Source organism: Cydia amplana, chromosome 4 (assembly GCF_948474715.1).
Source record: "Cydia amplana chromosome 4, ilCydAmpl1.1, whole genome shotgun sequence".
Taxonomy (NCBI): domain Eukaryota; kingdom Metazoa; phylum Arthropoda; class Insecta; order Lepidoptera; family Tortricidae; genus Cydia; species Cydia amplana.
The window spans coordinates 13,511,672-13,539,575 of NC_086072.1; the positions used below are offsets into that span (position 1 = coordinate 13,511,672).

General features: G+C 39.5%; 3 protein-coding genes across 4 annotated transcripts in view; 2 read left to right on the plus strand and 1 right to left on the minus strand.

Annotated features, from left to right (window-relative positions):
* LOC134647259 (cullin-associated NEDD8-dissociated protein 1) overlaps window positions 1-11,727 on the minus strand; it is a 35,646-nt gene extending 23,919 nt beyond the window's left edge. The window contains exons 1-10 of one of the 2 annotated variants that reach the window (XM_063501534.1): window positions 11,453-11,727; window positions 11,197-11,366; window positions 10,834-11,047; window positions 9,455-9,589; window positions 7,575-7,732; window positions 6,869-7,031; window positions 6,085-6,258; window positions 5,063-5,171; window positions 4,431-4,561; window positions 796-956 (exon numbers count right to left, since the gene is read on the minus strand). In XM_063501534.1, the coding sequence (XP_063357604.1) occupies window positions 796-956; window positions 4,431-4,561; window positions 5,063-5,171; window positions 6,085-6,258; window positions 6,869-7,031; window positions 7,575-7,732; window positions 9,455-9,589; window positions 10,834-11,047; window positions 11,197-11,366; window positions 11,453-11,494 (1,457 nt within the window). In that variant the 5' untranslated portion in view covers window positions 11,495-11,727. The remainder of the gene's footprint in view (window positions 1-795; window positions 957-4,430; window positions 4,562-5,062; window positions 5,172-6,084; window positions 6,259-6,868; window positions 7,032-7,574; window positions 7,733-9,454; window positions 9,590-10,833; window positions 11,048-11,196; window positions 11,367-11,452) is intronic. The other variant, XM_063501535.1, reaches the window with a different exon arrangement.
* Window positions 11,728-12,550: 823 nt separating this feature from the next.
* LOC134647208 (probable ATP-dependent RNA helicase Dbp73D) lies at window positions 12,551-17,031 on the plus strand. Its single transcript, XM_063501433.1, has 7 exons — window positions 12,551-12,588; window positions 12,694-13,024; window positions 13,326-13,607; window positions 13,941-14,118; window positions 14,399-15,053; window positions 15,324-15,504; window positions 16,819-17,031. The coding sequence occupies exons 1-7, from the start codon at window positions 12,566-12,568 to the stop codon at window positions 17,008-17,010; spliced, it is 1,842 nt and encodes a 613-aa protein (XP_063357503.1). The 5' UTR covers window positions 12,551-12,565; the 3' UTR covers window positions 17,011-17,031.
* Window positions 17,032-18,165: 1,134 nt separating this feature from the next.
* On the plus strand, window positions 18,166-27,816 carry LOC134647210 (ankyrin repeat domain-containing protein 49-like). The gene is made up of 3 exons (XM_063501434.1): window positions 18,166-18,372; window positions 18,727-19,032; window positions 27,410-27,816. The coding sequence occupies exons 1-3, from the start codon at window positions 18,204-18,206 to the stop codon at window positions 27,664-27,666; spliced, it is 732 nt and encodes a 243-aa protein (XP_063357504.1). The 5' UTR covers window positions 18,166-18,203; the 3' UTR covers window positions 27,667-27,816.
* Window positions 27,817-27,904: the final 88 nt, after the last annotated feature.

A 27,904-nucleotide genomic window follows, 5' to 3' on the forward strand; every position in this document is an offset into this window, starting at 1 on the left:
CTCTCAGAATACAATAAAATTCTTCGACGTAAATGTGTTAGTGTGCGTGTTGTCACACTTGTGACTCGTCCGTACACAAAAAGAGATCGAGGTTTGCAAGATTTGTCTTTGACGTGTCATTTTCTATGTATTTGTGTCGTCATTACAGATTGGATTTTGTATGTATGGCAGAATTTGAATGTCAAGATATCGCTTGGGCCTATCCCTTCCGACGTGTCGGAAGCCCGTGTTGATCGAAGGATGAGGCCCTCGGCTACTAAAAGGTTACCGACCGCTGCATTAAAGTATCAGTCAAAAGGCCTGCAACGGTAAAGCGCCACAGACTACGTTTAGTGAGACATTCAGGGCTGCCAGTACAAAATTTTTGATTATACGATCCAGTGCCTGCAATTATACGAAATTCGATTGCATTATACGAGAACTCAATTTAAAAAAAACTATCGATTAATATTAAATCGATATTTTATAAACCGGGGTCTTACCGCGAAGACCGAAATTCGCAAATTGCGAGGGTTTTTCTCTTTTACTCCAATTAAGGCGTAATAAGAGTGACAGAGAGGGACGCCCGCAAATTGTCAAGCTATCATGAACTAAACAATCGAATATAGGTAATAGCAGACTCAGTCCTTTTCAAGTTTTCAATCATTTCTTATCAGAAATAAATATCCACGTTTTTTTTCGTATCCAATTATACCGATTGACCAACTATACGACATGGATACGAAAATAATTTGATTATACGAGTTTCGTATACAATTATACGATCTGGCAGCCCTGGAGACATTTGGACCGTACGTGAGCGCCGGCGTGAGCGCGCGGATGACCCGGGCGGCGTGGTCGGCGAGGCAGCCGGGCGCGGCGGCCAGCAGCTCGCGCAGCAGCGCCAGCGCGCAGCCGCGCGCGCGCACGCTGCGCCCGAGGATCACGCGCAGCGCGCCGCGGACTACGCCGCTCACCTGCCGAGCGACCACGATTATACAATAAAATAAATAATAAATAAATATTGGGGGACATCTTACACAGATCAACCTAGCCCCAAACTAAGCAAAGCTTGTACTATGGGTACTAGGCGACGATATACATACTTATATAGATAAATACATACTTATATACATAGAAAACATCCATGACTCCGGAACAAATATTAGTGTTCATCACACAAATAAATGCCCTTACCGGGATTCGAACCCAGGACCATCGGCTTAGCAGGCAGGGTCACTACCCACTAGGCCAGACCGGTCGTCAAATACAACCTTGCCCCAATGATTTATAACTCAAGATCCACTGCGCATTGTTCGGTTTTGCTATCCTGTCCTATGTGTAATAGTGTAAATGTTTCTACTGTCCTTAGCTAGATATAAATACGGCGGTGGCAGAATAACAGCGTCCGTTGCTGGAAGTCTTTAGGGCCGCTGTGCCCCGTAGTCTTTTGGCACAGACATTAGCTGAGCCACCTTCCCTTTCAATTAGTTTGTAAGCATTATTGTGTACTTTTATTATGTACCTATGTTCAAACTCTTTGAATAAACGTCTTTTATTATTCTTTTCTTTCCTACAAAGATGTATCTTTTGTGATTTCCTAAATAAAACTCAATTTTTCCTATTTGAAATCTTTAACTTACAGTCCACAATCTACCTATGAAAGCCATGACCTTTTCATTATTATTATTCCTTTATTTATTTATCTTCTCTAAGCTAGGGTTTTTTACAATATGAATATAAAAGTAAAATATAAAAACACTTACAAAACAATAAAAAATACATATAAACACATTATAAAAAAACCTAACCTAGGGTGCCGCCGGCAGCGGGGCAGGGCCCAAGCTACCGGTGGTCAGGGCCGCAGAGAGAGGAACCGGCGGACTATCCGCGCCGTGTCCAAGATCACCGCCTTCTGCATCTGGCCCTTGATCCAACCACCTAGCGAGAGTCTCTCAAGATGTTGGTCGAGACTCTTCGCTATTAGACCGTTCGCTGAAACAACTATCGGGACAATGATCGTCGAATCAACATCCCACATGGCGGTTATCTCGTGAGCCAAGTCTAGGTACTTACTGGACTTGTCCTTCTCGGCTTTCACGAGATTCTCATCATGGGGGATGGTGATGTCAACGAGCACGGCCCGGCGTTGCGCTCGATCTATTATCACAATGTCAGGCTTATTGGCTACAATAGTCCTGTCAGTGATAATAGATCGATCCCAATAGAGCGTGGCACGGCCATTCTCGAGAACCGGCACAGGTGAATACTTGTAGTACGGTACTTCGCGGTCCACAAGACCGTATAGAAGAGCAAGCTGCTGGTGAATAATCCTGGCTACGAGATTATGTCTGTGCAAGTACTCGCCGTTAGCAAGATGAGAACAACCGGAAATGATATGCCTGAGTGACTCTCCGGGACGGCGGCATGCCCGACAAATGTCGACCGTACCGTCCCTCAGGATATATTTCCGATAGTTGTTCGTCATCATTACTTCGTCCGCAATTGCACAGGCAAAACCCTCGGTTTCTCCGAAGAGGTCCCCGAATCGTAACCAGTTCACCGACGCGAGCAGGTCCACATCGGGTCCCGTGAGGGCCTTGTAGAACCGCCCGTGTAGCACCTTACTCTCCCATGCCGCCTTGCGATCCGCAGTACTTAGTACCACAGGTTTGCGCCAGTTCTCGTTTGCCAAGGAGAGCGGCGTGAGGTTCCTGTCTACTGCCACCACATCACGATGCATCCCACACTCGTTGTTAAGGAAATAATTCCTGAGATTGTACACCTCGCGGTTGTGGAGATCCTTGGCGTTTAGGAAGCCTCGGCCTCCACATTTCCGTGGGATGTACAATCTCATAACCGACGAGCGTGGGTGTAGCATGCGATGTGCGGTGAGCAGTGATCGGACCCTCCGATCCAGGGCGTCCAGCTCGGTCTGAGTCCACCTTAGTATGCCAAAGGAGTATGTGAGTAGGGGCATTACCCAGGCGTTGAAGGCGCGCACTTTGTTGCCTCCTGACAAAAGACTGTTAAGGACTTTTGTGAGCCGACTGAAAAAGCGCTCCTTCACCGACCGTCTAATACCCTCGTCCTCAATACCCAACGACTGTGACATACCAAGGTATTTGTAGGTTTCTGATTCAGAGATAGATCTGAACGACATTGTCTCAGAAGGTTGTAAATTTGTTGAATTTACAACCCTCCCCCGCTGTACATGCATAACCGCACATTTATCGACACCAAACTCCATGTTGATGGCACTACTGAAGACTTCGGTCATTGGTGGTCATTATTATTATTATTATTATAGGCGTTCCAAAATTGAAGCGCTTACCTTGTGACAAATTGGACAAGTTGACTTTAGACGCGGCTGGACAAGCGAGAAATGTGCACGTGCTAACGAGCTCCCGCACACCGAAAGAGAAAGAGACTACCTTATGTTCAACAACGAGTGTGACAATGATGGATGGAATGAGAAAATCAATCAAAAATAACAAATTTCTTTGTAGGCACGGAAACAAATATGGAAGTATTTTTTGTGCTCCTCAAGTATGAGTATAACCTATCTATAGTTTATATAATATCATTGCCTTGCCCCCAAACTAGGGTTACCAGATGTCAGGAATTTTGGCCTTTTGTCAGGAATGCGGACGGAACACGAAAATGTCAGGATTTTTTTGAATTAAGGGGCTAACGCCAATGACCTTCGATCTGAATCCCTTAGGATTCTAATGTTATTTGTAGCTTATCATATTAACAGCAACGGCTTTAAGCAATATAATATCCCATATTTACTTCAAAGTTCACAGTTTTCAAGATATTTGGCATCAAAATTGCACAATTTTAGGGCCAAAAACTGGTTTTCTGGCCACAACTTTTGTGTTAATTAGCTTAAAATTAAAATCCTAGACACGTTTTTCGAGACGTCAAGGAATCTAAAAAATAAGTATTCATTTCTTTCCAAATCCGGAAAGAGACGATATGAGTGTCAGGAAAAATATTCGCAAATCAGAAATTTTCTCAGGAAACTCAAAATTTGTATCTGGTATAGTTTGTAGCTTTCTAGTAGACCCCGAAGGCTGATCCTATTGTCTATTGTTCAGTAAAACCGCACGTGCTACTTACCTGAAAAAAAGGGTCCTAATTATTCTATTTGGCACCTGAGCGCGGGCTAGTCCAACGCTCAAAAAACCAGTGTAGGTGCGCTCTCCGATAACGCGCCTTTGTTACGAATCTCGATGACACATTTTAGACTGGTTCTGTAGCGTTCGACTCGCCGGCACTCAGTAACCGAAGTACCGATTTTTTATGCAGGTGGTTGTGGCACGTGGCACGAGCGGTTTTTCTTAACAATAGACAATAGGATTAGCCTTCGGGGTCTATTAGAAAGCTACAAACTATAACCCTACTCCAAACAAGGGTTTTCGTAACCTTTAGCCAGGAATACTTGCCCGCTGGTGTAGTAGAGCTTGCGGCGAGTTGTCGGCCGGGGTGATGGACTGCATCGCTGGGGGGGGACGTGTGGCGCGCAGCAACGCTGTGTAGGCGCTCAGAATGTCGCATTTCACGTTTTCTTCGCGTTCTTAAGAAAAAAAATTATGTCACCTAATTATTTATCAAAATCAACGAGTTATATACACATACGGGCGTCGTATGACTCGTTTTTTTTGACTACCTAAATTATCAAAAATCAATCCAATGGAGCCGTACGGCGTACTTTCGCTTTAGCAAGAAAGAAAACACATTACTAGCTTATTTTCATCCAATTCTGTTTCAAAAACTAAAAAAAGTTCTGATTTTTTTTTCATGATTTGAGTCCTCCACTTGAGAGTTACTTTACTAATCATTCCAGCAACACAACACAAAAGAAAAAGAAAATTTAACGAAACCAATTTTTAACAAGCAAATACGTCTGCGAGCGATATTCCAAATTTTATATTAAAGGAAAAATGGAAAAAGCGAAATGGAAAGCGAATGGAAATGCGGGTTCAAGTCCTGCCGGAAGCAAAACTTTTTCCATTTTTCCTTTAATATAAAATTTAATGAACCTACAAAAATAAAAGGTTTTAAATTAAATAGTCACCTTTAAACCTAGCGATCAAAGCGGGTGACACCGTCTGGTACATCTCAGCCAGTAGTTCGTGCCGAGTTGAAATGACGGACTCGAGGCACTTGGCTGCCGCGCGTCGCACCTAGAAATATCAACAGCTTAATAAAATGATACACTACAAAGCACATTAATTCGTCATTTCTTCGTCTTCGCCGCTTTCTTCGTAATCTTCTTATATAGTCGGTGTTAAAGACCAGGCCCCTATTTCACCACGGCGACAGGTGCGACAATTCGACAAATGTCACTGTTGCTGACGTCACAGTCATCCATGGGCTACGGTTACCGCTTACCATCGGGCGGGCCGTATTCCTGTTTCCCACCATCATTGTATTATTTAAAAAAAAACTTTATTATATCGGCAAAAAACAGGTATTTCTCTTTCGAAGTTTATGATGATGATGATGACAATTGTCACACGATTTAATAGAACTTTCGGTAATTCTTGATAGGAAATGAGTTCTGTGTCGGAATTTCGCGACAATTGTCGTGTTTCTTGTGACAATTCGCAAAATAAGTACTTATTTATTGGCGATATAATGGAGTTTTTTTTAAATTAATATGTTGGTGGCAAACAAGCACACCGCCCGTCCGATGGTAAGCCGTTACCGTAGTCTATGGAGGCCAGTAACAGTGATGTCGACAATTGTCGCACCTGAAAATTGAAATAGGGGCCTAGTAAATTACCTTCCAGGACATATCGTCGTCATCAGAGTACTCCTCGGAGTCGGACTCGGGGTCCGCGTCGGGTACCGCCGTTTCACCTAGCTTCCATTTCTTCGTCTTCGCCGCCTTCTTCGTAATCTTCATATATAGTCGGTGCTACAGACCTAGCAGTAATTACCTTCCAGGACATATCGTCATCAGAGTACTCCTCGGAGTCGGACTCGGGGTCCGCGTCGGGTGCCGCCGTTTCACCTAGCTTCCATTTCTTCGTCTTCGCCGCCTTCTTCGTAATCTTCTTATATAGTCGGTGCTACAGACCTAGCAGTAATTACCTTCCAGGACATATCGTCGTCATCAGAGTACTCCTCGGAGTCGGACTCGGGGTCCGCGTCGGGCGCCGCCGTTTCATCCTCCATTTCTTCGTCTTCGCCGCCGCCGCCTTCTTCGGAATCTTCGTAGTTGTAGTTCGGGTCGTAGGTGATCATCTTGAGGCATAGCTCGATGATCTGGAGGCAAATTTTGCGATAATGATTATTAAATGATAAAATAAAATATTTTTATTATGTTTTATAACTAACTTAGACTTGACTTAACTCTGACTTAAGCTTTGGATTCCTCCGAAAGCGGTGCCGTCATATAGCGGCCGCAAAAGACGGCCGTCTTTACGGTGACGACATGTGGAAAGTATCACGGCGTCATAACACACCGTCAGCCACCAAGGTCAAAGCGGCAAATTTGAAAAATGTAGGCGCGAAGGGATATCGTTCCATAGAAAATTTGAATTTCGCGCTTTTTTCTACTGACAAGATTTGCTTGATTTGATTTACTTGGAGGATGAAATATCATCAGAAGAGGAAAATAATCGTAGTACGGAATCATTTATTCAAATCTCGTGTCATTTATTCAAAATGGCGTCACCGCTATCTAATAAAACGTTCACGAAACTATCGACACCGTCATGACGGCCGTCATCTTACGTTACGTTGACAATCAACGTAACGTAACGCCGTCTAGAAAACGACAACGTTCTAGTGACGTCAGTCAACGCTATATGGCGGCCGTAATATGACGGCACCGTTTTCGGAGGAATCCAAAGCTTTAGACTGATGTGCTTACTGTCGGGATATGCGGCTGAACTTCCTTAGGGCACTTGCACACAAACGCCTCCAGGGCTTGCAGGCAGTGCTCGCGGAGCTCCTCGTCGGCGTCGTTCGAGTGCTCGAGCACCTGCGGCGCCACTCGCCACAGCTGCTCACCGAACCGGTGACCTGCTTGCCGACTACACATATAAAAGTATTAAACTTTCGTGAGACATATTTTAAACTGTTTATACGACAACGGTTTCACTCACTTGAATTTTTAGACGCTATTGGCGACATGTTTCGGGCCCTTCGGGGGTCGGTCCTTAGGCTCGAGTGCTCGCGGCGACTGAATTGAAGTGAGTGAAACCGTTGTCGTATAAACAGTTCATATAAAAGTACATTAGCACAGAAATTTGATTATTTAAACATAAAATGCCATTGAAATTTGTTTGTCCTTATTAGTTACTTTGATGTTTCCGGTGCATTCTGCACTAAACCAAACTCACTATTAGAATGTTTTGGTAACAATGCATTGTTAGATTAGAATGGGTAGAGTTAGTCCCAGGATACAAAGATACAAACATAGTTACATAGGTACATCGCAAAAGGTACTAGTCTATAAACAAACAGTGTATTTTAAGTTTAGTACTGTACGCACCAGAAAGAATACATTTACATTTGTTAAAGAGACAAAAATTAATAAAAGTGTTATGATAAATGGAGTTAGAATTTACTCTTACCACACAGAGGCAATACACTGAATATGAGTGCGACTGACACTAGACGATGTAGATGAACCCAGTCCCTCCAGCAAGTGATCAATAAGTTTGTTATAGAGAGCAGAGTTGCATGACATCACCAGGTGGGACAGTGCTACTATGGTGCGCTTGCGGACGGCCTGGAACCAATGGATATTTGAAATAACTAGCTAGGTGATAAAGGGTTATCCATTAATTACATCATACTTCTAAAGGGTGGGAGGTGGTCATGAAAATTTTACAAACTCTTTTGCGACTTAAAATTAACTTATACAGGAAAATGGTTATGAGTTATGATTTTGCTGCACAAATAAATAGTTTTTATTTTATACTGAAAGTTTTATTTATCATTTAATTTTTGTTTCTAATTGGTTTCCGTTCATTTTCTAATGTTGCTTTTGCCAGTAAATGTTTTAATAAAAATAATCATTATTTCGTATTTACGTTTCCATTAAAAATAAAATTGCCAAATATGAAACAACACAAGAGGGAGTGAGGAGGTTGCCAAATGTGACCATGTAGCAAACAGGGGAGGGGTAGAATCATAAAATGTATATGACAAACTTAGTAAAGATTCTTATCAAAGGAATTTCATCAACCTGGATAATTCCGAGATTGGTTAAACCTAAGTCTAAATCTGTCTAAAATGAAATAAATAAATAAATAAGTCAGAAAGTTGATAAGAATTTAAAGTACAGCAAAGGTCATACATATAAATATTTTTAACACATAAATTCTAATGAATGTATATTAGGGTGTTTCACTTTTGTATGGAGAAAAAAAAGTTGTGATATTTTTTCCTGACTGAGCAACACCAATCGAGTCTCCCCACTCTAAAAACGATCTTTTTCAATTTTCATAATAATCGATTAACGTTTAAAGGTTAATTAAATTTGTGCAATTGAAAATGTGGAGAGAGAACTATTTTTTTATTTTTTACCTCTATTAAGTATATTTACATTCATATCATTATCTATCTTATCCATCTTATAAGATCATATACTTCCTTTTATTTCCATTCAGTTTAGTTTACACCATAGCTACTATTGTTCTTTCCAAATTCTAGCATATACAGTTCACACTCACACTTTGTTAACATAACTGTAAGGCGTTTAGTTTTCGACTACAGCGAGTAAGGGATAATGTATCAAGGGCCTGCCTGAAAACCAGCGTTGTAGTAAATAATTAAATATACTGCAACATTATGCTGAGGCAAGCTCCTATTTAACACTCATTAATATTTCTCCCTTAGATGTACAACTCAATTTCTTAGTTTTTAAGTCTAAATTTAAGGTTCATCTGTAAAAATGTGTTACACTATCTGTTAACTCTGCAACTTCATGTGATGTTGAATAAAACTTTTCTATGTCTATGTCTATGTCTATTTGTTTTAATAACAAAATATAATGAACTGATACTAAAATCTAATGAAAAAACTGAATTTTGCATCTATAACATAATAAAACCACTTTTCCTTTGGAAACAGGTGGAAAAACTGAAAAATCTTAATTAGAACATTTATCGAGTGACCAAAATCCATGTTAACTACTAATTTTAAAATTGATTTATATGTAGAAGGTTCAGTATCACACTACTCATCGCTTTGATGGTAGCCGCTTAAACCATTTTCTACCCTCCGATGTAGAGTCGATGTAGCGTTGGTTATTTGAGTAAACTTTATTGATGTTGTGCAACCTCTAACTAAATATTCACCGATTTTTTTTTTTGGTATATAATATTTTTTAATCAGGAAGAACCAGAATTCGAGCAACGTCAGATGAAAATCGAAAATTCGGAAAAATGAAACACCCTAATGTATATCTAATGGACTAAATATGATCATGTTTCTTGTTTTTCTTTACCTGCCGTGGAGAAGCCAGTTGGGGAAGCAAAGAATTCAACAGCACGGGGTGGAATGAAATCAACAACCCTCCAAATCTGCTCAACAGATCTGCCAAAATATCAAGAGCTTCCAATTGAACTGACACGTCTTCTTGCTGAAAAAAAAAGCAATCAGTAACCAAAAGCACAAATTTAACAAACTTTTATCTTAGGCCTGAGACACACTACTTTTAGTTAGAATGAGATAACAATATTCATCTCTCATTCTGTAGTATAGCTGTGTCCCTACTTAAGTAAGTAAAACTTACAAGTGTGTCTTGGGCCCAAGATCAAAGTATCATGCCTACAATTTTAGTAGTTCAGAAGTAAATTTCAACTATCCTGCTAAGGTCCTAGCTATGGTGCTTTTTAATTTTGATGGAATATAAAGTATATAACTATGTAATGTAACTCATGTTGAAGTCAAATTGCTTAATTTTTCTTGTAAAAAAATTATAATTAATGATATTCGCTCCGTGCAAAGCGGGTGGTTGGGGAAGCCGAAACGATCGCAGCGCTTGATGTGGCCAATAATGACAAGATTGGTAACCGTGTTTCTGTCAATTCCCATACTTCTCAGTTATTTTAGCTTTATAATCATACTTACGATAAAAATGGGTCACAATAGCTATTGTGTGGTAAACTGCAATAATACTGGACGAAACAGTAATAGTAAATTTTATATATTTTCAACGCCGAGCTAGATATTAGCCTTTTATACCATATAGTACTATTCCAGGCTTAACAACGTAATGGCTAAACATTTTATCTAGTCTATTGTCAACACAGAGTTTTTCTTGTATGTTAATAAAATAGTATGGCTAATACAGTGTACCAACATTAAGTGATTGTAATATTAGTTATTGAAAGCCCATCAAAAGCACACTTTTGGCATGTAGGGTTATCTGTCGTCTGTCACAAGTCACACAAGTGTCACAACAGACATTGTGCCTATTAAGCGGGAGAACATAAATTTTTAACATAAAATGTGTTGATTAAAACCTGTGAAAAAGGTCAAAGTTTTTATAATTGCAAGCATCGTATGTATCCCCAGGAAGAGGATCACTAAGTGAGTCATCAAAACATAGTGAAACATGCATTTTTTCATTGAAACAACAACAAAGGAAATTGACCGAATAATATAAAATACACAGATAATTCTTACTGTTTTCACTAAAGAAAAAACCAGGTGTATTTAACATTAAATACGAATAGATTCCGCACATTGTTAAGTACATTATAGTAAATATTTTTAAGGAATAATGTTTATTTTGTTGCGCTCGCTATTTGACAGCGCCGACCATGTTGCGAACGCTAGGCGGTGCTGCCATTGTGCATGGTGCCAATAGTAATAAAATACCTTTTCAATAGCACTGCTCAACCTGCCAGTTATTTTCTTGCACACATTAGCGGCCAGTGTGTTGGAGCCCAGAGGCAGTTCCGATATCACAGTCTTGAGACCAATGCTGCTGATGTCTCGCAGTTGTTCAGTATCCGATAGCATGTTGGCACACAGCGTCTCGACTATGCCTTCCACATGATACTCCTTTACTTTATTCACAAGCGGACCAAGGCTGCAAGTTTGAGATACATAACACGATGTTAATTAACTGAATAATACACAAATGCACTCTTAAAAATATAAAGTTATTTTCTAATGGCATTAGAAGGAATCAAACATAAACAACAATATAGGTTTTATAGGTTATTGATTGAAACTCACCATTTGACAGCTAAGTTCTGAACTTCGCCGTTTTTATCTTCAAGCAGACGAAGCAGCATCTTTACAACTTTCCTCTCCGAATCATCATCCAGCTTGATGCTGTCCTTTTGTAATTCGGTCATCAAATCATTTGTAGCCATAAACCGAAAATCTTTGTCGTTAGACGTCATCTAAAGGACGATATAAACATTAAATGACTGTCGTCAGGAAATAATATAGAACCATATTATGTGTGTTATAAAGAACACCGGCTTACCTTCTCGAGAAGACTCGCAATTTGATAAGAGACAATAGCCATTTTGACAAGTTTGCGGCTCTTCCAACAGAAAATTTAACAACTCCAGCAAACAGACTGCTAACCAAAAATTATAATTTTCACACAACACACGCGAGGAAGGAACATTTGAACATTTACTCAAAGCAGTCGCAAACCACCGAAAATAAAAAGGATTCCGCCCGGTGATGCTCCAAATGCTCCAATGACCAATGAAAATGAACAGATTGAAAAATGCAAGTGACAATGACTTTTGTGAGGAAAAAAATTGTATCGTTGGAAAGAGATAAAACATAAAACGCGCAAACTATAGCTGGTCAACCAAATCTTGTCAGTAAAAAAAGGCGCGAAATTCAAATTTTTTATGGGACGATATCCCTTCGCGCCTACATTTTTCAAATTTGCCGCCTTTTTCTACTGACAAGATCTGGTTGACCAAGTATATTTGTTCTCATGCATCTTTACACCAACCATTTTATTGCACAAGACAAGCTAACATTTTGTCAATTGATCAAACCGCTTGATCAATTGACCAACAAATTTACGAGGAAATTTTACAGAGTTCTCTGGGCACTGGAGATTGGCTAGCATGGGGATTGGGGAATATGTCTGCCGCTCAACTGGACCTTGCCTGGCTTTGCCTGGAGAATAAGTAATTGCACAATAAAATTGACAGCTTTAAAAGCCATAACACACTAACGCCCGCGCACCACGGATCTAGAATAACTTCATGCCGCGCACCGCGACTTTGGTGCGCCGCACCCATAAGTGAGAGCGAGAAACATATCTCTTTCTGCGGCGCCCCGAGGTCGCGGTGTGGTGTAGTAGTGTGTTAAAAGTGGCTTTAAAAGTGGTAAAAGATATGTGTGCGACGGTGCGACGCACATACGGTACGGTGCGATAGTGTGAAACGGGCCTTAAATTAGTGTAACTGACAGCTGTCAATTTAACGTGAACACATCGTGAACATGATACTGAAATATTGACACATAACATAACCTATTTAACCTAATGTGAAGCAAGTTTCAAAAGGTTTCAAATGTTTATAATTAAGGAATAAATTAATGAACGACATTATATACTCTGTAACTAATCATGGATTTGTTTACTATAAACAGGTAAATTTGTAATAAGAGTAGGGACTTCATGTGAAATATACATCGTCAATGGTTCCAAAATACTAATTTGAATGCTAATAAATAAAGTGTACTTTACTTTACAAGGTACCGTGATCCAGGAGAAGATATAGATTTAGTTACTCATGAAACAAAACAGTTGCAAAAGTTAAAACAAAAAATTGAAGAGAGGAGAAAAACACACAGTACCTTTAAGCAACAAGATGTTATCACGTTGAAACAGGATACAACAGCATCTACAAAAAGCGATCATTCTTTTGATTCGAAACCTGCAATCAGTCTACAAACCGAAGAAGACAAAGATGAGACAGTTGACAACAAAGTTGTTAATACTATCCAACCGCAGAAAAATGTGGAAAACAAACCTAATTTTGAGTTTAAAGTCTTGGGAACAGACAGATTTGAGAAAAAGACCAAGGTAAGAATATGAAAAAAATAAAAACAATTTATTTCAGACAATTTACTCCAAAAAAATTACACATTTTAGTACAATCAGCAGCAGACGTAGCCAAGTGGGTGAAGTGTTCAAAATTACCTGCACACTCTCTTATTTTTTTAACAATAATGTTACACTGAGTTAATTTCTAATACCTCTCCTGTTTAGCTTACTTCTGCTGCTAAATGTACTATCCATTTCTATTGTATTAAGGCTCAATTTGACTAGTTTAACCACACAGTACAATACTCATGAAATTAATAGTTTGCCTTTTGTTTCTCAGGTTAAAAGAGTGTTACCATACTGGTTGTCTCATCCCTACAGTTTATCCACAAACTTACAGAAGTTGACTTGTGTTGTAGATGAACAGGATTGGTTGAATGACACTTTAAAAACTACTCTCAAAAGTGAGGGGGTCACACATTTCTTTCCAGTTCAGGAGCAAGTCATTCCTTTTATTATTAAGGAAAATAGATTGCCTCATCCATTCTGGCCGCATGATGTTTGCGTCTCAGCTCCAACGGGGAGTGGTAAAACACTAGCCTTTGTTTTACCAATTATTCAGGTAAATCACAAAAAGACACCTAAATTAACTTCTTTATTGTAAAGTCAAAGTATTCAATATCAAGATGGAATAAGTGACTAAAACTGGTTTTAAAAGATTAAACATATAAATCCTATAATAAATTATTTTTAATGAAATAGTGTTTAAAAAAAACATTTGATGAATATGTGCTTTTGAGCAATAAAGACCACCTGTTGTTTACCTCTTCTTAATTTTCTGTATTCTTTGTATTGTTTTCTGTCTTGAGATGTGCAATAAAGATTATCTGTATTGTATATATAGCAAAATATGTTAAGAGCAGTTTTCCATAACACTGCATTTTTATACTTTCAGGTTTTAATGAACAGTGTTGGTCACCATGTAAGAGCAATGATTGTTTTACCAGTCCAAGAATTGGCAACACAGGTGTCAAAGGTTTTCAAAAAGTATTGCACTAATACAGGGCTTAAAGTTGTACTTTTGAGTGCATCAACTCCATTACGCAAGGAACAGCAGCAAATTGTAAAATACAGTATGTCAATTTTTAAACATTACAAGTTAAAAAAAAATAGCTTGGATAAAATCTTGATCATGTTAGTCTTCTATCTGCATTACTGACTGATAATTAAAATTCTAATTTATATAAATATTCTGGTGGTTTTTGGAGTCAATATTACCATGAAGTCAGAGCTTCTTAAAATAATTTGAATGATAATTTGTGATGGCTCTGCACAGAAAAGTACTAATAAAGCATAAAAGCTTCAGAGAAGAATTATTTTAATTAAAATTATATAAAGTTATATTTATTTCAGCTGAGTCTGCAGGTTGGATAAGTGAAGCTGATATCATAGTTTGTACAGCAGGAAGATTAGTGGAGCACATCCAAAACACAGAGGGTTTCTCATTAAAGCATCTCAAATTCCTTGTAATAGACGAAGCTGACAGAATCATGGACCATATCCAAAACGACTGGTTATACCATTTAGATAAGCACATTAAGCTGGAAAATGAGCTGATGACAGGAAAAGTGCCCAATTTAAACTGGAATAGCCTGAATGAACAGAATCCTCCCCCTCACAAACTACTCTTCTCAGCAACACTTTCACAAGATCCAGAAAAATTAGAAAGATGGGGGTTGTTCCAACCGAAACTGTTCTCTGCTGCTCCAATAACTCATTTAGAGGATGAAGACAGTATCAGAAGATATACCACACCAGATGAGCTGACCGAACAATATGTGACCTGTGGTGCTGAAGAAAAACCACTTATACTTTATCATTTCTTAGTAGAACAGAAGTGGGATAAAGTCATATGCTTTACTAATGCAGCTCAATCTGCACATAGGCTCTCTGTGCTTTTAGATGTTTGGGGAAAAGGCAGTCTAAAGGTTGCTGACCTGTCTGCAGCATTGGATAGATCAAACAGAGACTTGGTTCTAAAGAAGTTTACTCAATCAGAGATCAATGTGTATGTACTTACCTTTCTTAAAGAACTAATGCCTTCCTCTTATAATTATATACATTTTTTCTCTAAATAGCACCTCACATCTCACATCAAGTAAATTTTAGACCTATATTTCGCGAATGTGACGCTATCTATAAATAACTACCTACTTTCAACGCAAATTTATAATGTAGAAGGACCTATACTTATATTATTTACCCATCTTTAAATGTCTAATTATCAAGTTATTTTACGATTACTTGATCAGATAGTAACAGTTGAATTTTGTTTCAGCTTGGTCAGCACTGACGCCTTAGCTAGAGGTATAGACATTCCCTCCTGTGACTATGTCGTGTCGTACGATCCCCCGCGGAACATCAAAACGTACATACACAGAGTAGGCCGCACGGGACGAGCTGGCCGGATAGGCCATGCTGTTACTATCCTACAACACAATCAAATGAATTTGTTCAAGGTAATCACATTTTTAACAATTTAAATTATGCTGCTATATAGTTATAGTCAATAATTCGTTGGCGTTAAAAATTCAGTAGAGATAACAAAATCATGTTTTCAAGTTTCCTGATTAGAAAATCAAGTTCACAGTGACCAGTTCAAGGCATACTTTATAATTAGGAATGATTTGATTGGTTTGGAGCATCATAGATTTTTAACGTGAACGAACTATAGATATAGGTATCCATTATATTATTGTCTAGCCGGTAGCCGCCCACACACATCAAGACTTGTCAAGACATGAAATTTGGATTTGTCAAAAAAGCGGTTTAGACTCTCGCGCGAGCCACGAGACGAGAGTGTAAGCGCTGGGCTCGTGGGTCGTCTCGCGGCTCGGCTCGCGCTCGCCTGGCTCGCGTGGAGGAGCGGTTTTTTGGGCACGAGCCAAAGGGGCTCGCGCGGGACGCGCGCTTGCGTTAACACTCGCGTTCGGCTTGTCATTCGATTATAAACCTTATGCCGTGCTGTTAGTGTTTAAAATATATTAGCTCGACGAGATTACGTGCCACGGGACGAGCCACAAGCCGAGCCTCGAGGCGTGAGTGTAATCAGTAGCTCGACGGGCTTACGCGATACGCGCTCGAGGCGAGCCACGAGACGCGCCGCGGGCCGAGCCGCGAGCCGAGAGTCTTAACAGGCTAAAAAGATTCAAAGTAGAATGTAATGGGAGACCCTATTATAGGCTTCTAGGCGGCTAGCGGATATAAGTACCTTTTACAAATAATTACGGCGTTTTAAAATGACGAACACGAAGATGCGCAAGTACTTTAAAATATTATAGGTACCCAACTACCCACATAATTGACAGCTGAAGTAGGTGCGTTGTGCGCCGTTGTATATCAGTATATCACAGGGGCTACCGCGAAAACCGAATTTCGCAAATTTCGGGGACCTTTCTCTTTTACTCCAATGAAGGCGTAGGTAATTAGAGTGACAGAGAATAATGCCGCCAATTTGCTAAATTTGGTTTTCGCGGTAGCCCCTCAGTTATATTATCATCACAGGGCAAATAGGTTATCAAACACACAGCGCCATCTACGTATTTCAGCTGTCAAATTTGGGGTACAATATTTGACACTAAGTACTTTACGTTTCTTATGAATTTCTTTGGTTAAGCGCGTATAAACTAGCATATTTTGATAATCGTTAGATTTACAATACATATTTATAATACTCCATCTCATTAGGCATTAGCAAAGATACATTGATTAAGATGCGTAAAATTAGTGAGCTTACCGCCCTCAGTTACTTAATAACGAAATACTTATTGCAGGAGCTACTACAGTCTGGAGGAAAATCGGAACTAAAGCAAATACAAATTGAACCTGATGTTTTCGATCGCCTTTCTTCTGATTACCAATATGCAATTGAGGAAACCAAGAATGTAATCAATACAGAAATATCAACTAAGGTTAAAAAATCGGTGGCAATAAAGAAAGGTTGTAAGAAAAGGAAACACGAATAAATATTTCTTACTTTTAAAAAATAGTGTTATTTTTTAATTTTGGCGGAAAAAAATGGAAGCATCAGTGGCAATGTTTCCCATAAAAATTTAAAACAAAAGGATATACATAACTACAATACCTACTATGAGAAATTGTCCAAGGGAAACAGTACTTATTGCTTAACTCACATTTAAATGCCAAACAAATTAGATCAGAGTAGTGCAACAGTAGACCATTTCATCCATGGATCTTATAAGGCTTCGGCACACAGGCGCGTTTTCCGGGCGGGGCGTGAGCGTTTTGTATGTAAAAGCGGCGCGCCCCGCTCACGCCGCGTCCGGAAAACGCGCCTGTGTGACGAAGCCTTTAGCCCCATCCTACTCAATACTTATATTAGTGGTACTATCTCACCATGACGCAGCGCACCGGGCGCACCGCGCCCTTGGTGCGTCGTTCGTGCACCCATAAGTGAGAGCGGAATATCTGTTTCTCGCTCTCACTTATGGGTGCGATGCACCAAGGTCGCGGTGCGGTGTGATAGTGTGTTATCACTTTTATGTTGGCACGCCGCCTTTGTTGCGATCGCGTGTGTGTATGAGCCACTTTATATGGCAACCTTGAATATAGTGTCAAACTGACAGTGTCACAATTGCTTATTGCTTCGTGAAGACCTTCACTAAAAATAAACAACCGGAAATGCTAATGGATAATGAATACTTTATAAATTTTATAATATAATAATAAACTCTATTATTGCGAAAAACATATTTTATTTGGTTTTAATGTAACATTTATACATATATGTGGCGTTCCATGCCTCCTTTAGACAATAATTCAAATAATTATAACGGGGTCATAATTAAGAGCAACTTATAAGTAAAGAACTTCTAAATTAATGTTATAATAGTTATCTGTTCATTTTAGATAGTTTAGATCCTTTCAAGTAAAATTTAAATTGTAAAAAGGCCGTATAGTTTATCGATATGACTTTATCGTCGTGGCCACATGCCTCTGGTTCCTCATTGTAAATCGTACATAAAATGTGTCTGTGTGTGTGAGGCTACGGTGACAGGTGGCTTACGCTCCATCTTTAAAAATAATACATCTATGGTGAAGACACAAGACGTCATGACGTAAATACTAAGTTTTTAAGTTTTTTTTATCCAATTTTAATAAGTGTAAACCGCGGATAAGAGACATTTTTATCGCAACTATGTCTGACTCTGAAGAAGCAGATGTGTTTAATGAAGAGCCTATCAGGTCATTTCATGATATTCAAGACGAAATAGAAAGATGCAAGAAAAACCCGGCAACTTCGGGTATGTTTGTGTCTGGCTGGGATGATGCAGACGAGGGCGTGGAGGAAGTAAAGGATCCGAAAGGTAATCTTCAGCGTTAACAATTTATTAGTCAATATTTCAAAACCTGTTTTTTTTACATAGAAACCGTGTTTGCCTAACCAAAGGTTTTATGTTCATGTAACAAAAAATGCATTGATTCCCTGAGGATATACAAGTTAAAAAGTACAGTAAGAAGTGCCCCTCTCAAGTTTAGATGCCTTTTATTCATTTTATTAATATTTCAAGTCTACACACAACATAAATAACACAAAGATATTTTCTCCTAACCTTGGAAAGTAAAAATCGTCAGCATGCTCCAAACTCTCTACAGTAAACCTAAATAGTACAGTAAGATGTGTTATGTCACTGTATATTTTTGCTCTATTTTTCTTACAGCTAATCCTGTAGACCATGTTCTATGGGCTGCTGAAAATGCTGACATTGCAGCTCTCAAAGAACTATTGGCTGCTCAACCAGATCTAGTCAATGCTAAAGACAGCAATCTGTACACACCTCTCCACCGCGCTGCTTATGGAAACCATGTGACTACCATAACATATTTGTTGAGTGTTGGCGCTAAGTTGGATGCTAAGACTGAGTTTGGCTGGACACCTCTGCATTCTGCTGCCAATTGGAATAACTACTGGGTTGTTGCAAGGCTACTGGCAGCTGGTGCTGATCCAGCTGCAGTGTCTGAAGGAGGTAAATTGTTTGTAACTCTTAAATTATTATTTGACCCTGACAAAATTTGAATAGAACAGTATTACCTATCGTTCTGTATTTTTTAGCATTAGAAATAAGGTAAACAATCTTGATGTGTCTTTAAAAATAAGTTACGGCAAATATGTGCTATTATCTATAAAAAGGGACCTTATTGCCGATGGCGCTTACGACATTGACATCGATAAGCAAAAAACGTAGTAGTTTAATATTGGCGATTCTGGCACATGTTTAGTTGTTTTGATTCCCAATTTAGCAATTAAGTTTCTTTGAATACTGGAACAGTCAATGTTGCTGTCTATCCAATGCGGAGGTCAATTTATGTTATGTGACGCTGATGAACTGATCAGTCATGTTGTGCTAGAAAACTTAAATCGGATTTAAAGGTCCCTTTGTAGTTTTTTTATAAATAACTCTTAAACGGTGACCTGTAGCAAAAATGTTGTGATACATAAGTAATCTTCATAAAATTGTCTACATTAAATATTCTATACGCTTTTTCGCTAGGATCAATATTTAAAAAAATATTTAAGGGAGAAAGTTAATTATAATCAATTGTTAATATTTTTTTGTAAATAACTCGTAAATGGTGGCCTGTAGCAAAAAATGTTCTGATACATAAGTAATCTACATAAAATTTTCTACATTAAATATTCTGTACACTTTTTCGCTGGGATCAATATTTCAAAAAATATTTAAGGGAGAAAGTTAATTATAATCAATTGTTAATATTTTTTGTTAATAACTCGTAAACGGTGGCCTGTAGCAAAAAATGTTCTGAAGCATAAGTAATCTACATCCAATTTTCTACATTAAATGTTCTATAAAAAAATTCGGTAGGTTCAATATTTAAAAAAATATTTAAGGGAGAAAGTTAATTAATGGGGAAGTTAGTGCACTGAGTTGTCCCTTTTGTCCCAGGCGATGCCGCTTGACACAATTGTTCCTTGGATCATACTTAATTGATCTGAAGTCTTAACCTGGATATTAACTTTTGATTTCCCCCCAAAAAGGGAGAGGGGAAAAGTGGTTCCGGCGGTACACTGCGCTCTGTTTGATATAAAGCCGCAATCCGATGATTGATTGACATAATTGTTCTCCCAGAAGGAGGTTCGTGGGGTATTTGTCTTTGGTACGGTCGTATAGAGGGCGGCTGGGTGACCTCCAGAAAATTCCGACTTTTGGTCTACCGCTTCCGGTCAGAAAAATTTTTGACGGCCCGGCCAAATGGTCAGACCTAGGTGGGGGATGCTCGACCAAATGTCATAGAGGGACCCTGGCAGTTTTTGACGCTGACATTTTTTTTTTTTCAAAATGGCCGACTTTTTTATTTTTATTTTTTCAAGTTTGTCCTAGCGCGCTGAAATTTTGGTCACGGAAACTCGAGGTCCCCTAGATTCCTATGAAAATTTCTTTTTTTGAAAAATGTTTTAATTGCGGAAAAACTGGGCACTTTTATTTTGTATGGCAACTTTTAAACGGTGCGTGATAGGTGGGGGGTGCTCGACCAAATGTCATAGAGGGCCTCTAGGGAAATAAAACTGCATTGAAAAAAATTCAAAATGGCCGACTTTTTTTTTAGATTTTTGAAGTTGGTCCGAGCGCGCCGAGATTTGGCATGGCAGGAGATAGAGGCCTCTAAATTCCTATGAAAAAAATTATTTTTGGAAAAAAACCCAAGATGGCGGAAAAAATGGCAATTTTTATTTTGTATGGCAGTTTTTAAACGGTGCGAGATGGGTGGGGTTGCTCGACCAAATGTCATAGAGGGCCTCGAGAGTAATGGAATTGCATATAAAAATTTTCAAAATGGCCGACTCTTTTTTTTTCAAGTTGGACCGAGCGCGCTGAGATTTGGCATGCGGCTGACTGACGAACCAAGCAAAATCCTATACAAAAACTGTGTTAAGCGAGCCCGAAGGGCGAGCTTCAGGCTGGGAGTAGACGTGTGCGCCGATTAAAAAACGATCGGCGGCGGCGTTTTCCAAAAAATCGCCGGCGGCGGCGTGTTTTCGGCGTAAAATCGGCGTGACCTTGACTTTCAAGTTTCTACAGAAAAATCATTAATTTGTTGTTTTTTCTTGAAAATTTGATTAATCCTGAATGGTGGTAAGTGAACTACGTAATCTATGTATAGTTTTGAATAGGTTGTGAGTAAAATAGGGTCGCGTTTGTAAATGAATATAGGATATAATAACTTACTTTTCCTAGTAACTGGCTTGCATTAAGGGGTTACCAGCGCTCGTAGCACGGTCGCATTTTTATCACCTGTCACCATGCCTATCACGTTCTAACAAGTATGTAAGTACGAAAGTGACAGGTATAATGACAGGCGATAAAAATGGAACCATGCTGCCACCACTGGTCCCAATGACTTTCGATCCGATCTGTATCGCTCTGTGACTCTGTTTTCTCATGCTTTCCATGGCTTATCTTTAAATATCCTTGAAATTTGCTAGACATAATGGACTGCTATGGCTTCCCTTTAATGGTTTTCTTGTCGTACTAGCACCAGCCTCACTGAGACGTATCTTCATCTTTCTCGTTTTATCATTGCTGAGGATTGCGACCACTTGTAATTTGTCTCCATTTCGTGCGGTCGCGGTCATAAACCGTGTGGACTGCACGGTGCAGACTGCAGACTGCCACCAGCCATCGACTATCTCACACATGCTCCACCCTGAGCACGTTTGCCATCCATCCTTCACTTCACTTTGCTTGCCTACTGTTCGGTATTGTGAAGTCTCAAGCACCTCGATACCTGCATGAGAAGCTCCGGTTTTTGCAGCGCCAAAGATTATCCACTCTACTCATGTGTCCAAAACACAAAACTGCAGCATTTCGTGGCAGTTTTAAGTATACCGCCACAAAATGCTGGAACTACCTGCCACCACCTTTTAAGCAACTAACTTCTTTACAGTCTTTTAAAGTTAAACTAAAGTCCAAGCAAAAAGTAGTGTCAGAGTCAAATTATACAACGGGACTTAATCGCGTATCTAAGTTTTAAGATTTACCTCCGACGTTTCGAGGACGGCGTTGTCCCCGTGGTCTCGGAGAAGACTGGCTTAAGTTGACATCAGCATCGTCTAACCGCGCGAGTTTTTCGAACTACCCGGGTCTTGTTTATCCGCTTGAACGTTTTGCGCACTAGGGATGTCACTCTGTCGACACACAACACTAACGATATTCGATTTATCGACTGTCGATATTCGTTTACGCTTACATTTACTAATGACTGGATTCCATGTGGATGAGATCTTGAAACCCTCGTCCCGATTGAAATTACTATGTTTTTTGATTTCAATGGCTTCCCGTACTTTCCTGCTGTAGAAATGACGATCCGTGGACAGGATTTTAGGGTTATGCAGCTCAATCCAGTGGTTTGGTCCTGACTCCAGTAAATGCTCAGCCACGGCAGACTTGTTCACCTGACGATTTTTGACAGCTGCAATATGTTCCTTAACTCTTTCTGCTATTGTGCGCTTTGTTTCTCCGATATAGGAACTACCACAACTGCAATCAATTTTGTAAACGCCAGGTGACTGATACGGAATAACGTCCTTCGGTGACCTTAGGCTCCCTGCTACTTTGAATAAAGGAGTGTACACCGTCTTTATAGAGTACTTTCCAAGTACCGTGCCAACTTTATCGGTTACCCCTTTTACATACGGCAAAAATGCCGGTTGTCTGGAGACATCAGGACGTTTTCCTCTTGACTTCCGTCTGGGTTGCCACTTTTTTACCTTGTACCCGTTCCTCCTTAGTACCTCCTGAATATGCGACATCTCGCTCTTTAAATATTCAGGGTCACACAGATTTTGTGCTCTGTTGACTAACGAGCTAACAACTGTTTGTAAGTGACGGGGATGGTGGTGAGAAAGGGCGTTCAAATACCTGTCAGTGTGTGTAGGTTTCCTAGAAACTGTGTGAGTTAGGGTTCCGTCCACTCGACCAATCACTTTCACGTCCAGAAACGGCAAACTGCGCTGTGACCCTAATTCATATGTAAATTTCGTCTTCGGATGAATGGAATTTAGATATCGGAGTAGTTGCTCCACCTCCTGCTTCCCACCCTTCATAATACAGAAAACATCATCCACATATCTCTTCCACAACTTCACTGCCCAAGGCTGCTGACAGGTATTTGAACGCCCTTTCTCACCACCATCCCCGTCACTTACAATCAGTTGTTAGCTCGTTAGTCAACAGAGCACACAATCTGTGTGACCCTGAATATTTAAAGAGCGAGATGTCGCATATTCAGGAGGTACTAAGGAGGAACGGGTACAAGGTAAAAAAGTGGCAACCCAGACGGAAGTCAAGAGGAAAACGTCCTGATGTCTCCAGACAACCGGCATTTTTGCCGTATGTAAAAGGGGTAACCGATAAAGTTGGCACGGTACTTGGAAAGTACTCTATAAAGACGGTGTACACTCCTTTATTCAAAGTAGCAGGGAGCCTAAGGTCACCGAAGGACGTTATTCCGTATCAGTCACCTGGCGTTTACAAAATTGATTGCAGTTGTGGTAGTTCCTATATCGGAGAAACAAAGCGCACAATAGCAGAAAGAGTTAAGGAACATATTGCAGCTGTCAAAAATCGTCAGGTGAACAAGTCTGCCGTGGCTGAGCATTTACTGGAGTCAGGACCAAACCACTGGATTGAGCTGCATAACCCTAAAATCCTGTCCACGGATCGTCATTTCTACAGCAGGAAAGTACGGGAAGCCATTGAAATCAAAAAACATAGTAATTTCAATCGGGACGAGGGTTTCAAGATCTCATCCACATGGAATCCAGTCATTAGTAAATGTAAGCGTAAACGAATATCGACAGTCGATAAATCGAATATCGTTAGTGTTGTGTGTCGACAGAGTGACATCCCTAGTGCGCAAAACGTTCAAGCGGATAAACAAGACCAAGTGCGGGTAGTTCGAAAAACTCGCGCGGTTAGACGATGCTGATGTCAACTTAAGCCAGTCTTCTCCGAGACCACGGGGACAACGCCGTCCTCGAAACGTCGGAGGTAAATCTTAAAACTTAGATACGCGATTAAGTCCCGTTGTATAATTTGACTCTGACACTACTTTTTGCTTGGACTTTAGTTTAACTTTAAAAGACTGTAAAGAAGTTAGTTGCTTAAAAGGTGGTGGCAGGTAGTTCCAGCATTTTGTGGCGGTATACTTAAAACTGCCACGAAATGCTGCAGTTTTGTGTTTTGGACACATGAGTAGAGTGGATAATCTTTGGCGCTGCAAAAACCGGAGCTTCTCATGCAGGTATCGAGCCCGAGGTGCTTGAGACTTCACAATACCGAACAGTAGGCAAGCAAAGTGAAGTGAAGGATGGATGGCAAACGTGCTCAGAGTGGAGCATGTGTGAGATAGTCGATGGCTGGTGGCAGTCTGCAGTCTGCACCGTGCAGTCCACACGGTTTATGACCGCGACCGCACGAAATGGAGACAAATTACAAGTGGTCGCAATCCTCAGCAATGATAAAACGAGAAAGATGAAGATACGTCTCAGTGAGGCTGGTGCTAGTACGACAAGAAAACCATTAAAGGGAAGCCATAGCAGTCCATTATGTCTAGCAAATTTCAAGGATATTTAAAGATAAGCCATGGAAAGCATGAGAAAACAGAGTCACAGAGCTATACAGATCGGATCGAAAGTCATTGGGACCAGTGGTGGCAGCATGGTTCCATTTTTATCGCCTGTCATTATACCTGTCACTTTCGTACTTACATACTTGTTAGAACGTGATAGGCATGGTGACAGGTGATAAAAATGCGACCGTGCTACGAGCGCTGGTAACCCCTTAATGCAAGCCAGTTACTAGGAAAAGTAAGTTATTATATCCTATATTCATTTACAAACGCGACCTTATTTTACTCACAACCTATTCAAAACTATACGTAGATTACGTAGTTCACTTACCACCATTCAGGATTAATCAAATTTTCAAGAAAAAACAACAAATTAATGATTTTTCTGTAGAAACTTGAAAGTCAAGGTCACGTCGATTTTACGCCGAAAACACGCCGCCGCCGGCGATTTTTTGGAAAACGCCGCCGTCGATCGTTTTTTAATCGGCGCACACGTCTACTCCCAGCCTGAAGCTCGCCCTTCGGGCTCGCTTAACACAGTTTTTGTATAGGATTTTGCTTGGTTCGTCAGTCAGCCGCATGCCAAATCTCAGCGCGCTCGGACCAACTTGAAAAAAAAAGAGTCGGCCATTTTGAAAATTTTTATATGCAATTCCATTACTCTCGAGGCCCTCTATGACATTTGGTCGAGCAACCCCACCCATCTCGCACCGTTTAAAAGCTGCCATACAAAATAAAAATTGCCATTTTTTCTGCCATCTTGGGTTTTTTCCAAAAATAATTTTTTTCATAGGAATTTAGAGGCCTCTATCTCCTGCCATGCCAAATCTCGGCGCGCTCGGACCAACTTCAAAAATCTAAAAATAAAAAGTCTGCCATTTTGAATTTTTTTCAATGCAGTTTTATTTCCCTAGAGGCCCTCTATGACATTTGGTCGAGCACCCCCCACCTATCACGCACCGTTTAAAAGTTGCCATACAAAATAAAAGTGCCCAGTTTTTCCGCAATTAAAACATTTTTCAAAAAAAGAAATTTTCATAGGAATCTAGGGGACCTCGAGTTTCCGTGACCAAAATTTCAGCGCGCTAGGACAAACTTGAAAAAATTAAAATAAAAAAGTCGGCCATTTTGAAAAAAAAATGGCGGCGTCAAAAACTGCTAGGGTCCCTCTATAACATTTGGTCGAGCATCCCCCACCTAGGTCCGACCATTTGGCCGGGCCGTCAAAAATTTTTCTGACCGGAAGCGGTAGACCAAAAGTCGGAATTTTCTGGAGGTCACCCAGCCGCCCTCTATACGACCGTACCAAAGACAAATACCCCACGAACCTCCTGGGAGAACAATTATGTCAATCAATCATCGGATTGCGGCTTTATATCAAACAGAGCGCAGTGTACCGCCGGAACCACTTTTCTCCTCTCCCTTTTTGGGGGGAAATCAAAAGTTAATATCCAGGTTAAGACTTCAGATCAATTAAGTATGATCCAAGGAACAATTGTGTCAAGCGGCATCGCCTGGGACAAAAGGGACAACTCAGTGCACTAACTTCCCCATTAATTAACTTTCTCCCTTAAATATTTTTTTAAATATTGAACCTACCGAATTTTTTTATAGAACATTTAATGTAGAAAATTGGATGTAGATTACTTATGCTTCAGAACATTTTTTGCTACAGGCCACCGTTTACGAGTTATTAACAAAAAATATTAACAATTGATTATAATTAACTTTCTCCCTTAAATATTTTTTGAAATATTGATCCCAGCAAAAAAGTGTACAGAATATTTAATGTAGAAAATTTTATGTAGATTACTTATGTATCAGAACATTTTTTGCTACAGGCCACCATTTACGAGTTATTTACAAAAAAATATTAACAATTGATTATAATTAACTTTCTCCCTTAAATATTTTTTTAAATATTGATCCTAGCGAAAAAGCGTATAGAATATTTAATGTAGACAATTTTATGAAGATTACTTATGTATCACAACATTTTTGCTACAGGTCACCGTTTAAGAGTTATTTATAAAAAACTACAAAGGGACCTTTAAATCCGATTTAAGTTTTCTAGCACAACATGACTGATCAGTTCATCAGCGTCACATAACATAAATTGACCTCCGCATTGGATAGACAGCAACATTGACTGTTCCAGTATTCAAAGAAACTTAATTGCTAAATTGGGAATCAAAACAACTAAACATGTGCCAGAATCGCCAATATTAAACTACTACGTTTTTTGCTTATCGATGTCAATGTCGTAAGCGCCATCGGCAATAAGGTCCCTTTTTATAGATAATAGCACATATGTAACAATTATGAATCTAATACGATCATTTATATTCTTCTGCTTTCATAAGTAATAGTTACTGATTTAAAAAAAGCGTTTTTCATTTAAAAGACATGTCAAGATCGCTTACCTTCTTTCAAGTTCTTTCTAATGCTAAATAAAACGAACTATAGTGACTTAAAACCTATCTATGACCCATCACTGGTGTATCTCAAGTCATACCAAAAGCCATGATTCAATAAAAAGTGCAATTATCTGATAATTGACAACATGGAGCGGATCTTACGACAGGATGCAGGGTTTGAAATGGTATAACTCAACCAGATTGAGTTTTTAGTTCATGCTATTCAAAATGTCTTGAGGAATTGTTAAGAATAGCAAGTACAGTCAGCGATAAAAGCATGTAGCAAAAGAAATATTTTTGTACAAGTTCAGTAACAAAAATGTCTTCCTGATTTCAGATCAAACACCACTACATTTAGCAGCAGCAAAAAGTCACAGTAAATCTACTATTATCACATTGCTCTTTCATGAAAACAGTGTGCAAGTGGCTCAGATGGTTAATAATGTTGGAGAAAAACCTGAAGAACTAGCTCGCGGGCATGGAATATATGCTCCACTGTTTGAAATGGTAATGCCTGCTGCTTCTTACATTAAATCAATTGGATTCACTTGCAATCCATATTTAAGAATGGAAAAACCTTCAGAACCAGAGTGAGTGGGAGAAATGATAAGTTCATAATTTTACTTCAGTAAATTTATTTCCATAGTACCTACCTAAGCACAAGTACTTAACTATAAGTATGTAAGTGATGTTAACAAGTATTTTAATCATTTTTCAATACAGCAAATTAGCAAGGTCTATCAATTGGTATATTAATAATTATTTTTAATCATTACATGTTCACGTCCTGGTAACATTAGCATGACAATCTCAAGTTTAAGGAACTTAGCAG